General features: G+C 34.1%; 2 protein-coding genes across 2 annotated transcripts in view; both read left to right on the forward strand.

Annotated features, from left to right (window-relative positions):
* Positions 1-7623, forward strand: part of LOC115244102 (protein gooseberry-neuro-like) — a 23235-nt gene extending 15612 nt beyond the window's left edge. The window contains exons 4-6 of the mRNA XM_029821492.1: positions 6141-6337; positions 6646-7066; positions 7385-7623. Coding sequence (XP_029677352.1) covers positions 6141-6337; positions 6646-7066; positions 7385-7623 — 857 coding nt within the window. The remainder of the gene's footprint in view (positions 1-6140; positions 6338-6645; positions 7067-7384) is intronic.
* Positions 7624-8243: 620 nt separating this feature from the next.
* Positions 8244-9247, forward strand: LOC115244105 (myb-like protein D). Its single transcript, XM_029821495.1, has 2 exons — positions 8244-8320; positions 8650-9247. Exons 1-2 carry the CDS (start codon positions 8285-8287, stop codon positions 9178-9180), a joined length of 567 nt encoding a protein of 188 aa, XP_029677355.1. The 5' UTR covers positions 8244-8284; the 3' UTR covers positions 9181-9247.
* Positions 9248-14931: the final 5684 nt, after the last annotated feature.

Here is a 14931-nt window from a genome sequence, read left to right on the forward strand (position 1 = left end):
TCCCCGTAATTGATTACACGCGTCTTTTCACGCGGCCTATTCACGGCCCGATCGGCCGCTTTTCATCATCGAGAGGCCGATATTGATTGTGCCTATCAACGAGTCAACCTGATGATCCCGAGACAAGATCACTCGGGAAATGAAGCGAGCGTAACTCATCCCGGCGTTGTAACATTTGTCGTTTGCCGACGCGCTGGCTCCCGTCGGTCTTGCATCATCCAATCGCTGGATGAAGATGAAACGAAATATATCAGTGAGACGCCGATTGCTTCATATGCATGTCGTAAAGGAAATAATTTATAGATTCAAATTAATGCTTTAAAGTTCGAGAATGCTTTCGTTGCAGCGATTTCAACGCGAAAGAATTCGGGGATAAGGTGCGTCTAATGCGAGACGAGACGTCCGTCAGGATTCAAGTGAGAGGGTCTGACAGAGAGATACAGAGCGGCTTAATTGCACCCTCGGCATAATTGACATTTCCAGGCGCTAACAGGGCAACCGCGCGCGATAAAACAATGGCTCTCTCTCTCGGCCGGGGCGATAATCTATAAAGCGTTTCATCGAGTGTGCCCGCCTCCCTGTCCCGGCGCGGGAGAGCACGTTCGTTCTCTCATTACAAGTCCAACATATGGGCGCCTAAACGATCGCGCGCACATACACACGTATACGATACCCCGATCTCCCTGCCTCCCGTGCCTCGTGTGCTCTCGGGCACAGCCGCTCTTTTTTTTTCCTCTCTTCCGGCCGGTGGAAGCGGGACGAGGTGAGTCGGACGGCGATCCCGTGGATCGAAGGGAGAGAGAGAGAGAGAGAGAGCCCTCTGAGAGAGGACCGCTGATGTCAGAGGCCGCGCGAAGGAATGCTGACTCGTCGAACACCACCGCCCTGCCTCTCGAACGTCCCCTCGACGGCGGCCGCGATAGAAACACACCTGGCCGTTCTCCGCACTACCCCCGCCGCCTCGCCCATACCGCGGAAAAAAAGATCGGCCGAACGAGCCAATAATGATAATTGATAATTAGTCGCACTGAGATACCTTCGGACGGAAACGAGGGACTGACGCTCCAACGTGCGAAGTGGAGCCGGGATGCTAGAAAAAATGTAAACATTAGATAAATATAACACACGCATCTTTCTAGTTTTTTTTTTTTGTGATTTTTAATATTTTAAATAATTTTTAATTATTAGGAAATAAATAATTAGTGAAAACTAATAGTTGACTGAAAATGTTAAGCTTGATATTTCGCTTTAAATCTGCTTATATACGTATAAGTATTTCTAAGCGAATTCCTAAAGAGTTTTTAGAATGTTTTCTATTCTCCTGTAGCGCTATTTTTCCTTTGGTAGCGCAGAATAAAACAGTAGGTACTGCTCGAAGGAATGTGGTGACTTTAATATTGATGCAAAAGGTATGAAAGAAGACCATTGTATGTCAAGAATTACATAAAAGAGCTATACAGAAAAGTTTTTTTGCAAATCTCTCAAGATTTTCTATTACTAATCTTGAAAAATATATTTTCTTTGAGAAATCCACCTTATTAATGTAAAGTAATTTGTTTATGTACTGATTACATTCTAGTCGTTCTTAGCATCTTGTGCAACGACTTATCTTTATTTCTTGAAAGGAGTACGAAGCCACGTGTATGCATTTTAATCGCGCGGTGCGTACTTAGAAAAAAATAGATAAAGGTAGTGAAGTGACCTTTTTTCCGACGAGACCGTCGAACGGCGGAGGACCTCCTTTGGCGGCGTCTTTGGCGGCTCGTCCGCGTTCCTCGTATGACAAACGGAAGAATGGGAGAATAGCCTGGAGACAAGTTGCATCTACAGACAGTAAAGGTGGCGGAACCCAGGTTTAAATTCTTGTCACCGGCCTCGTCGTCGTGCACAGGTGGCGAGAAGTGGTAGAGCGAGGGAAAAGATGATGGTGAATATCAAAAGATGTCCATCGTTTTTTCATAATGCACTTGAGGCAGCAACTTGACATTCACGAAGTACACGAGAGTGAACATTTCATCCGTCATCAGCGACTCTTCGTGATCTCCTGCATTATTTGATGCATAATCGACATCGAGCCTAGTTGATCGAGGAATCATACTTGTATTCAAAAAGAGCAAACCCATGCTTTTTTGAGATTTCAAAGTAATTAAAAATTATCATACGATTTTCATCGATCAACATTTCAAACATTTGGAATGGCAATTTTCTATGTATATTGAAACCAGATAGTCAATATAAAAAGTTAATATTAAAAGCATTACCACTGCTATATATCGCGAAGAAAATTATTTTTGTCAATTAATACTGTCGTGCAAAATCAATGGATATGCCGAAAAGCACCGCATCTTTTGTCTACTTCTGGTGAATGTCGGTCGTTATTTAAATTAGACGCCGGCGTGTCCGCTTCCATATGCACGGAAGGCACGTTACGTTTTGACAAATGTAACGTCAACAATAAGTAGAATGGACTCGAGTTCAAAGGACGACCGCTGAGAATTCTTGTATACTCGAAAGCCGCAATCCCTCTCGCCGCTGTTAGTTTCATTTCCCGCCGGGCAAAGTGAAAAACCGCACGAAAAAAAGGCATCGTTCATTGTCCACCGGCATGAGATTCGGGGCAGGTTCTACTGTATGTAAGAGGAAAACAGCAGGTCCTTTGAGAAAATACAGGAATCCGCCGATCTTGCTTTGCGCAAATCTGATATAATTCCTACAAATACAATCAGAATTTCAGACTCAGTGATGATTTAGGCTATATATTTAAAGATCTTCGATTACATTTTTTATCACAAATTTTCTTAGTTAAAATATAAAATCTATTAGGTACAAATTAATATCCAGGATTGTAACTAGTTAAAAGTTAAATTAAAAAGTTAATAACTTTTAACTTAACTTAGTTAATTTTAAACGTGGTGTTAACTTACTTAAACTAGTTATTTTTAAATGCATTAACGTTAACTTATTAACTTCTTTTTATACAAGTTAAAATAATTCATCAATATTAAAGTCGTGTGAAAATAGTTGATCGTAATGCGAATATTTCACTTGTCTTACAACAAGTTTGTCGATTCGCTGTTGGATAGAGAATTGACTTTTAACTTTAATGAGTTAATAATTTTTTAACTTAACTTTAGCTGAGTTATTTTTTGTTTAAGTATCTTTTAATGTAAACTTAGTTAATTTTTAGGCCATTAACTTTAAACTTAACTTAATTTAAAAAAAAATTAACTTATCCAACCCTGTTAATATCAAAACAGAATCTGTTAAATGTGTCGTGTCTGCTCAATTTTTGCGATTTAAACATTCTTTTCAAGGAAATTGATTATTAGATTTTTCAGAATTTCAAATGTCATATAAATTTGTATATAATTCTTACAATAATCTGCAGGCCTTGCCGATGCTTGCTTGGATTCACGATGCTTGAGGAAGAAATCTGGGCGATTTCAATCGAACTCGTGCGACGCGAACGAGAAATTAACTGAGCGGCGGGTCGATATAAGAAATAGAATTACTGTCGTCACCGTTTAATTCCGCATCGCGAAATCGACGATAGCGCGCTGGCACAGGCAGGCAAATAAAAGAGCGAGCTAATCCCCGTTTGTTGTGCCAGGATGGATTCTCCGGCGTCACAACAAGCCACTCATGCTCTCGGTCGATGTATACTCTCATGTGCATTCGACCGGCGATAGAACCGCGAGCAGGAGAGATTAAATTTTATTTCGAAACATCGATAGAAGACGGAGAAAGAGACGCGAAGCTAAGAATGGCTGGAAAAGCACGACGATGTCCGACTTCGATTCGAACAATAGTCCGCGAGAACGCTCGATTGAACGATAATACGGGGCCAATAAGGGACAATGAGAAAAAGAGAGAGTCGACTTAGGGGCAAATATTTAGCGATGGTATAGTCCGGTCAGTTTCTTCTATCAATGGCTTTTCTTTGCTGCGTAAATACGTATTTTTTTTTTTCTCTCGTTGCGAGGAAAATGAACGCACGAGTTGCTGGTTCTCTCAGCCAAATAGGTATCAATGGCATGGATAGAGGTATTGCATAGAAATGTTTTCGGAACGAAGCGCTGAATGCGAGGATATTAAGAAGTTTGCAGGATCCTTCGAAGAGGATCTAATGTTAAGCATCGAACGGTTGAGCGGCGATGAAATGGAAAGATCTTTGCAATCTGACTGGTTGCGCACGATATTAGTTGATATTGTTCTCTGCAGACTGAGTTTTCATCTGTGAAAGAAAAATAAATTTCCAGAAATAAATATTAATCGTAATATTTAAAAAACCAATATATTATACAAAGTGAAGAAATGTGCTTAAACAAATTTTGAAAAGAAATTAATTCTCAAGAAAAAAAGTTGAAAAAAGATATTATAAAATTTAGATTTGCAATGGGAAAGAGGACTGACATACGATGGAATGCAATTTACAGAGTTCGTCTTCATTAAGATCTTAATTACTTTAGACAGCATCCTGTGTGTGTATAATTTCCATAACGGATTAACAGGAGAGGCTTTTATAAAAGGTGCTGGAAATCATCACCGTCGACGATAAAATTTTATAAGTACAACCGATCACGATGAAAGGCAGTCGATCATAAAACGTATCAATCCTATGAAAACGCAGCAAGATGGCGGTGAACCATTGGAGGTGACCATTGCTTGCCTTTTACGAGGACTTTATGGATACTTTAATGACTACGGCGTATGTAGCGTGCATACGCAGAAAACATGAAGCTGTTTCGTGCAAGCAGATATATTGAAAGAACTTTAAATCAGGATTAAACATCAGAAATTTTTACATCGGCATATAAAATTGATACATAAATAAATAGAGATTTATATACTTATTACATTATTAATTCTTTATTTAATTTAACAAAAAAATGTAAACTATTCGTAAAATATAATAAAGTATTCTTTTCTAAATACAATTAATCATTCCGTTTTATATTATGAATTATGAAAATAAATCCGTGACGATACGCTAGAATTTTCTTTGAAATATTAGGTGAAACGTCTTGATTTCAATCATAGGAAACAATTAAGCCGTAAGAAATACGATGACTATGCGCAATAGCAATCGCCGGATACGCACATTGTACATATGATGATCATCGTCTCATCAATATCCCATTCAGAGAAAGAGGCGAGCTCATCGAGTGCGACGACGAGCCGAATGATAGTGCGACTTTTTCGACGATTTATTAATTAGCAGTGACGGCTGTTTTAACACAAATTAATAATCGCTACGAAATTTAAGCCGTCGTTATACATCATGTTGTCATTTTAATAGCGCAAAATTTTTGTCAAAAACATGCTCACAATTTGCGAATCAATCGTGAAAGACATTCCACTTGGCACGTCGTCACGGATTCAGTTTCTCGAACAGAACGGATAATGCTTGTTTATGTTAAACCAGGAAAAAATTAGGAAACTTGTGTCATAAGCAGACTACATCATTTTTCATGCCGTTTTAAGAATAGTATTGATTCGCCACAAGTTTCTCTCTCTCTCTCTCTCTCTTTCTGTATGTGTGTGTGTGTGTGTGTGTGTGTGTGTGTGTGTGTGTGTGTGTGTGTGTGTGTGTGTGTGTGTGTGTGTGTGTGTGTGTGTGTGTGTGTGTGTGTGTGTGTGTGTGTGTGTGTGTGTGTGTGTGTGTGTGTGTGTGTGTGTGTGTGTGTGTGTGTGTGTGTGTGTGTGTGTGTGTGTGTGTGTGTGTGTGTGTGTGTGTGTGTGTGTGTGTTCGTGTGTGTCTTAATTTATTTTTTGGTTTAAATTATATACCTTTGCGCCCTAAAAACTGCGCGTGGCTCTTTTGCCTTCTTATAATAAATTTGCATCTAAAATAGATATACGTAGAATAGATCGTAACACAATATAAAAGACATGTATTACATATTTTGGCATAATTTCTTAAACGTATTATGATAATAAATCTATGGATTTAAAACTGTATAAGCTAAAATAATACTAATTGCATTCAAAAGATGTTTATATTGCAATCTCTGAGTGAGATTAATTAATGTGAAAGAAATCCAGACAAATTATCTGGATATCATTTTATAATAATCCACGTTGATCGCTTTTCCCGGATTTCTTGAATATATATTGATTTTCGCTTTTATAATTCTCAGGTCGTTGCGGTGATGACTCCGATACGGAGAGCGAGCCGGGCATTCCACTTAAGCGAAAGCAACGTAGAAGCAGAACGACGTTCACCGGTGAACAACTCGAACAATTGGAAACTGCGTTTCAGCGAGCTCAGTATCCAGATGTTTATGCCAGAGAGGAATTGGCGCAAAGGACTGGATTGACGGAAGCGAGGATACAGGTACATCTCGCATTAATTATGACAATATTAATCTTAAAAAAACATTATACTATTAACGATGTTATAAAAAATAGTTGTACTTGAGTGTCTGTCTTACCAAAATTATTAATATATTTTTTTGATTAAAATTTTATAAATTATTCATGTAAAACACTAATTATATATGTATGGTTCATGAAACTCCCTCTTTTGAAAAAAGAGAAATTCGTATAAAAATTCAAGATAATGTACGAAATTATATAAGCACTTTTTTATCGCGATTACCATCAAACCGATCCCATCGCAAGGCATCGTGTGCGCTGCTTCAGGTGTGGTTCAGTAATCGCAGGGCGCGCCTCCGCAAACACGCCGGTAGCATAGCTCATTCGGTGGCCAGCCTGCCGCTGACACCGTGCCAATACGCCGCGGCTAGCCACGAGCTTGCTCAGATACCGCAGGTACCGCAGATGCCGGGCGGGATACCGCAGGTACCCACGACCTTGCATCACAGCCCGACGACGTTGCACCAGGCGCCTGGCGTGCACCAAGTGCCCGGCACCGCTCAAATGGCGACTACGATGGCCCAGGTGCCCACCACGATGAGCAGCGCTCTTCAAGGACACGCGGTTGCCATTTCCGGCCATCTCGGCTCGCTTCCGGCGCACGCGGCCTCCATGCAACTCGCGCAGGTGTCGACGATGCAGCCACCAGCCGCGCATGGTGCGCCGACGTCGCTTTCCCACAACACCGGTACGTATTTTATAATCTTTGAGATTCTCTAAGTTCTTAAAAGACATTTCAAGATTATGGTATATTTTAGGAATATCTCCATGTTTCAAATATTTCTGAAAAAATTTATTTGTTACATCTCTTTCTCTCTCACTCATAGATCTTCATTTCTTTGATATCCCAATAAAGTAATCTGTAAAGAGTTGCTGATCTTGAATTTAAAATCTGAAATTGTTCAAATACATGCATGTATATATATACAATTAATTCAAAATTTTACTTTTAATTTGAAATTCCATCAAGATCTCTATCGGGATCTGTATTCGTCTTTATCTTTAGGTAGTACCGATTGGTCCAGGACGCAGCTTGGTTGGGGACAATTCAATCATTTCCAGAGCGGTGAGTACGGCTCGAGTCATACCGGTGGTCATCAGCATGGATCGCATCCGGCACAGAATACCCAGTCGTCAAGTACCACGAATACCATGGCGGCAACGCCGGATTGGTACGATCAAGGCTACGATTATGTTCCACATTCTCAGCTTAATTATCATCGTAGCGTAGGTGGAATATTTTAGCCGATCAGTTATTGTACAGAGATTAATTGTAAAAAAGTGCGTTAAAGATGTTAATATTTTCAATGTACATAATTATTATATTGTATATATAATATATTATTAATCTATGAGTTTTTATATATTTTCATATTAAATTTTCCTCTCTGAAAGATGTTGCAGTACTTGAACTAGAATTAACACAATATTATGATTGAAGAAAACTTCTAAATCACGAAAGGTTTTTTGATTGTTAATTGATTTGTTCTCTTTTTTATCAGAAATGTTTAATTATGTTTATTTAGAAGGAAAACTTAGAGCAAGACGTGACGTATATTTAAATTTATAATTCTATTATATTTTATAAAAAATTATATACGTGATATTTATAATTTAAATTTAATTCACGGAAGAATCGCACATCAATTATAAGAAGATATCAGTCATTAAAACTTGTTACTTGTTAAAGAGATACGGAAATTTATCGCAAAATTTATAATAGATTTTATCATTCTTTACATATAAGAGAAACTTTAATATCTCGTGATGATATTATGACGTAAAACTAAACGTGTACTTGAACGATATCGTTATCTCCCGCGAACTATACATTGCAACACATATCCATACGTAGATATAAAAGGAAACAATCGAGTCTTTCGAATTTCATCGAATTTACATCAAAATGGATAGACGACGTATTCAATTGGCGATCTTTTTGGTAAGTATCTTTAACATCATGCTATAAATAATATATACAAATTTGTAAAAACATGTTTGGCTAATATTGTTGCATGCACAAAAAGTAAATAAATGATACATTTTGGTTAAAACATATTTTCACTTTAAAAAAATATAATAATAACATAAAATTATACGTCTTTTTCTTTGCTATTAGTAAAACAAAATAAATTTAATTTGTTTCATCAAACGTAATATATTTAGATTCAAAAAATTTGGATCAATTTTGAAGACAAAATTTGTGCAGCAAATCAAAATTTTACAACTACATATTTCTGTAAATTATCAACATAATTCCGCATTTTTTAGACACTCATCTTCAGTTGCGAAGGCAAGAATTTAAGTATCGAACCATCTACATTGATCATTAATAATTCTGAAAATTCCAATGACAATAATAATGTCGCAAATATTAATGACAATGTGAATGGTAATTTAGTGCCTCTTCCTTTAATAATTAATAACTCTGGTAATGATACCAGCAACAATGGAGTGTCAAACAGTAATGATAAAGTCGATGGGAAGATCGTAAATGGAAACAATAACGGAAACAAGAATAATTCTGGTAACCTTAACAATGATAATCCGGCTGTGCCGCCTCCTATAATTAATAATTCGAATAACAACAATAACAACAAAGATGTATCCAACGGAGACGAAGATGTCAATGGACACGTGGTGAATGAAAATGACAATGGCAATAATATTAATTCTGATAATGTAAATTCCGATAATTCGGAACCAATAGTCGAAAATCCGAGGTCGATACATAGCATAGAACCGTTGATAAGTATCATTATTGAGTGGATAATACGCGTAAACATCGGTAACAATTCTTGAAATGATTTACTATAACATATAAAAATTATAAATTAGTATTTATATCCTTTAATCTGCTTTTATTTTTTGAACAATATAGTTGTTGATTATGTAAAATTATATTGATTATATAAAATTATTATTAATTATGTTCTAGTATTACATATAATAATTATATATTATTATATGTTTAACAATTTGTATATTGTTTATCTACAAAATTGTTACAACAAACTAATAATAAAAATAATGTGTAAAATAAATGTGCGGAAATTCTAAAATGTTTGATAGAGATATAATTTTCTTCTGATTTTTTTAAAATGTCGATTTTTGTCACACAATTTTCTCTATAATATATTATTAAAAACAAAAACGACAAAGTCTGCGCCTAATATCATGCAAGAGTTCCAGAAAATATCTCGTAAATACATTTTATCTTCAGTGTCAGAGAGAGAGAGAGAGAAAGAGAGAGAGAGAGAGCCACAAACATCTGATTCGCCAAAAAAATGCATATTGACTATAATTAAATATGAATTATTAAGATTTGTGGTTTCTTAAAGAAATAAGAAAGTTTATCGCAAAAATTTACAACAGTTTTTATCATTCTTTATATAAGAGAGACTTTAATATCTTGCGATGATATTATGACATAAGACTAAACGTGCACTTTAGTTATATTGTTACCTTCAGCGAACTATACATTGCAACACATAAATGTGTGAATTGTCCAAATATTATATAAAAAATGGTAATGCAAATTATAAATACTTAAAGGGATTATTTCTAATATGTCGAAATGTTGTACATCAAAAATAATTTTTCTTTTCTTTTTATTATAACTTTTATAATTTTTTGTCAAAGCAGAACAATAATATTCTTTGTATATTGCAATTTATTTTTATTAATTTTAAAAAATGCGTCAAGAAATAGATTATGATTTTCTGAATGATATGTATGAAAATTTTCGAAATACATTATCAAATGAATTTATTACTAGTTAATAGCTTCTCTGATTCACAATCATATTTAGATGCATCATATATTTGTCTCTGCACGTACGTATCAATACAATTTAAAAAAATTGCGTAGATATAAGAGGAAATAGCCGAGTCTCTCGAAATTCACCGAGCTTACATTAAAATGGATAAACGTCGAGATACAGAATTGGCAATCTTTTTGATAAGTATTTTCAACATGACAATATAAATAATATATAAGAATATTTAAAAACATGTTTAGCTAATATTTTTACATTCATAAGTAAATAAATAAAATTACATCTGTTTATAAGTTCTTTGCTATTAATTAAACAAAATAAACTTAATTTGTTTCATGAAGCTTGATATATCTAGATTCAAAAAATGTGTATGGATCAAATTTGATTAAAGAAAAATTTGTGCAGCGAGAAAACCACAATCTTACAATTACGTTTTTCTATAAATTATCATCTACATATAATCGCGCATTTTTTAGACGCTTATCTTCAGCTGCGAGGGCAGGAATTTAAGTACCAAATCATCTGCGTTAATCATGAACATCTCTGAAAATTCCAACAACAATAATAATGTCGCAAATACATATTAACGACGATGTGAATGATAATTTAGTAAAAGAAAATAACAATGGAAAAAGTTTCAATTCGGGTAATGTTACCAACGGCAAACCTGTTGCGTTGCCATTAATTATTAATAATTTTGGAAATAATAATGACAACAACAACGTGTCGAACAGCAACGACGACGTCAACGGTAATCTTCTGAATGGCAACAATAACGATGACAATCAGCAATCTGGCAACTTACAACGGCGGAACGCACGAAACATGTGCTGGCCTTTCCTTTAATAATTAATAACTCTCGTAATGATAATAGCAATGGATTGTCAAACGGTAATGATAAAGTTTAAATTTGTAATTTTATTATATTTTATGAAAAATTATATACGTGATATCTATAATTTAAATTTAATTCGCGGAAGAATCGTACGCAGGTCAACTATAAGAAGGTATTAGTCATTAAAACTTGTTATTTGTTAAAGAGGCACGGAAATTTATCGCAAAATTTATAATAGATTTTATCATTCTTTACATATAAGAGAAATTTTAATATCTCGCGGTGATATTATGAGTTAACGTGCATTTGAATGATATCGTTATCTCCCACGAACTATACACACAGATGCAATACATATCCATACGTAGATATAAAAGGAAACAACCAAGTTTCTCGAATTTCATCGAATTTACATCAAAATGGATAGACAACGAAGAGTTACAATTGGCGATCTTTTTGGTAAGTATCTTCAACGTTACGGTATAAATAATATACACAAATATTTAAAAACATGTTTAGCTAATATTTTTGCACGCACAAATAAGTAAATAATTGATACATTCTGGTTAAGACATATTTTCATTTTTAAAAGATATAATAATAATAAAATTATACGTCTTTTTTTTTGCTATTAATAGAACAAAATAAATTTAATTTTATGTTTCAAACGTAATGTACTGAGATTTAAAAAATTTGGATCAATTTTGATTAAAAACAAAATTCGTGCACTGAATCAAAATTTTACAACTACATATTTCTGTAAATTATCAACATAATTCTGCATTTTTTAGATATTTATCTTCAGTCGCGAAGATAAAAATTTAAGTATCAGGCTATCTACATTGATCATTATTAATTCTGAAAATTCCAACAACAATAATAATGTCGCAAATACATATTAACGACGATGTGAATGATAATTTAGTAAAAGAAAATAACAATGGAAAAAGTTTCAATTCGGGTAATGTTACCAACGGCAAACCTGTTGCGTTGCCATTAATTATTAATAATTTTGGAAATAATAATGACAACAACAACGTGTCGAACAGCAACGACGACGTCAACGGTAATCTTCTGAATGGCAACAATAACGATGACAATCAGCAATCTGGCAACTTACAACGGCGGAACGCACGAAACATGTGCTGGCCTTTCCTTTAATAATTAATAACTCTCGTAATGATAATAGCAATGGATTGTCAAACGGTAATGATAAAGTTTAAATTTGTAATTTTATTATATTTTATGAAAAATTATATACGTGATATCTATAATTTAAATTTAATTCGCGGAAGAATCGTACGCAGGTCAACTATAAGAAGGTATTAGTCATTAAAACTTGTTATTTGTTAAAGAGGCACGGAAATTTATCGCAAAATTTATAATAGATTTTAGATATTTATCTTCAGTCGCGAAGATAAAAATTTAAGTATCAGGCTATCTACATTGATCATTAATAATTCTGAAAATTCCAATAACAATAATAATGTGCAAATATTAATGAATGTGAATGGTAATTTAATAAATGAAAATAACAATGAAAAGATTTTCAATTCGAGCAACGTTACCAACGGCAAATCTGTTGCGTTGCCATTAATTATTAATAATTCTAAAAATAATAATGACAACAACAACATGTCGAACAGCGACGACAACGTCAACAGTAATCTTGTGAATGGCAACAAATACGGTGACAATCGGCAATCTGACAACGTACAACGGTGGAACGCGCGAAATCTGCTGCCTCTTTCTTTAATAATTAATAACTCTGGTAATGATACCAGCAACAATGGAGTGTCAAGCGGTAATGATAAAGTCGATGGGAAGATTGTAAATAGAAACAATAACGGAAACTACAATAATTATGGTAATGTTAACAATGATAATCCGTCTGTATCGCCTTCTACGCCTTCTATTTCGAATAACAACAATAACAACAATGATATATCCAACGGAAACAAAAGAGACGTGGAGAATGAAAATAACAATGGCAATAATGGCAATAATGTTAATGTAAATTCCAATAATTCGGAACCTATGATAGTCAAGGATCCGAGGCCGATAGCGCATAGCGTAGAACGTATTAATATTGATATTAATGATGTTGTTGCTGATATTGATACTGATTGGATACTGCATATACATCGAGTAATCTTCAAGTAACAATCTTTGAGATTATTTACTATAACATACAAAAATTATAAAATTATATTAATTAGTCATTGTATGTTAAAACTAAGACTTGGTAGCATTAAATAAAACCATATATTGCATACTAGAATATTTATAATTCATCAAAGTTAATTACTTTATATTTAAAAACTTAATATAACAAATAATTTTATAATATTATAAAATATGTAACACATTTTTCTTATTTGTTGTGTGTATACTAATTTAATTTCTCTTTTTTTTATTAATGTCACACACAAATCAGATTTGATTAAATATATAAACATGAGAAGCATTTATAATTATATATATTATGATATTTAGCAGTAAAAAATAAAAATAGGGCGAACATATTTGCGGAATAAAATTTCATATTTATTACTTCAATATTATTATCGTTTTATTGTCAGTTTGGTTATCCATTATTGTCTAGACAAAAACACATAATACTTTAAACCGTAAAGTTAAAGAGAGTCAATAGACTTATATGTCATCCACAGCAATGATAGATCGATGATATCGCGACATCGAGCGTATTTCAACTGTAATACCACATACATGTTATACAACGACGTCTCTAACGATATTTAAACGAGATACAATGAGAGAGAAAGAGAGGACTAAGATGAAAACGAATTCGCGTTATCACTATCGAACTTATCATTAGACTAAAGCTCTGAGCACTAATTTAGCATTTACATCGTACATGTTACTACGCTCACGGAGATTATTTCCTGGCTTCGTCAATCTTACTCACGTGTATGCGAACGATCGAGTTTTTAATTGTAGTCATAAGATTTCGAAGAGGAATGAAAGAAACAATATTCGTTGACGAGGGGTGAAGAGGAAGAGGGGGAAGTACCGCAGAAACGGTGCTCTATACCTAAATTTGTTACATGAAAAATGCCCCTTTCATCTTTCTTTTGTGTATGTATTCTCTTTAATCTTTAAGTCTTCTTTAAATATTTTTGCGATCAATGCATGTCACCTCGTCTTTGGCTCATTATAAGAAAAATGTATACAGATAATTGTAATATTTTGAGAAAAATAAAGTGAAACATATATATCGTATCATAATTGCATAAAAACTGCATTCTTTTTAAAAATGTTATAAATTTTATATTCTGAGAAATGCTTTTTCAAAAATCAAAAGTAAAATATAAATCTACAATTAATATATTTTATATTTCCTATATATGAGAGAGAGAAAAAGAAAGCCTTTTTCACAGATAAACCCGAAAATTATATAAAAAAAAAAAACTTTTAAATAGAAGATTGTCCTTTTTAGCATTATTTCAATAAACTACAATTATCATTTAAGCAAATAATAAGCTTGAAAAACATATTCATTGCTTTTCTATAGTTCTTAATATCACATATCTAAAATCACACATCATGGGAGTCGCAGAAATATTAATCGCAACAGGATGAGAAATATCTGAAAAACAAGGACAATTTGTTCGATTAGCTAACGTGATTACGTAATCGTATCATATTTTACAATTGCGAATTTGTAGTATTCTACTTCCAAACAATTGTTTCTGAAATATTTCGTTCAATGACGATTTATCTTTTTATGCCTGGTAATAATCGTCGAATTGACGATTATTCGCGAATCTTAATCCTCTTTTTACGATCCTACGGCTTGCCACGGTCGCCAGACGAATGTCGGCGCATAAAATATTTCGATCTCGCGATGATTTATCGGTAACTCTGGGCTAAGTAATAATCATCAAAGTGACATACAGTTTCTCGAGGCTGTGCTCGT

This window comes from Formica exsecta, unplaced genomic scaffold, assembly GCF_003651465.1.
Source record: "Formica exsecta isolate Colony F162 unplaced genomic scaffold, ASM365146v1 scaffold8, whole genome shotgun sequence".
NCBI classification, from domain to species: domain Eukaryota; kingdom Metazoa; phylum Arthropoda; class Insecta; order Hymenoptera; family Formicidae; genus Formica; species Formica exsecta.

Bases quoted from the DNA above. Each gene is read 5' to 3' on its own strand.
- LOC115244105 (XM_029821495.1), top strand. From the start codon at position 8,285: ATGGATAGACGACGTATTCAATTGGCGATCTTTTTG. The intron at 8,321-8,649 runs GTAAGTATCTTT...CGCATTTTTTAG, and splicing joins TTCAATTGGCGATCTTTTTG to ACACTCATCTTCAGTTGCGA.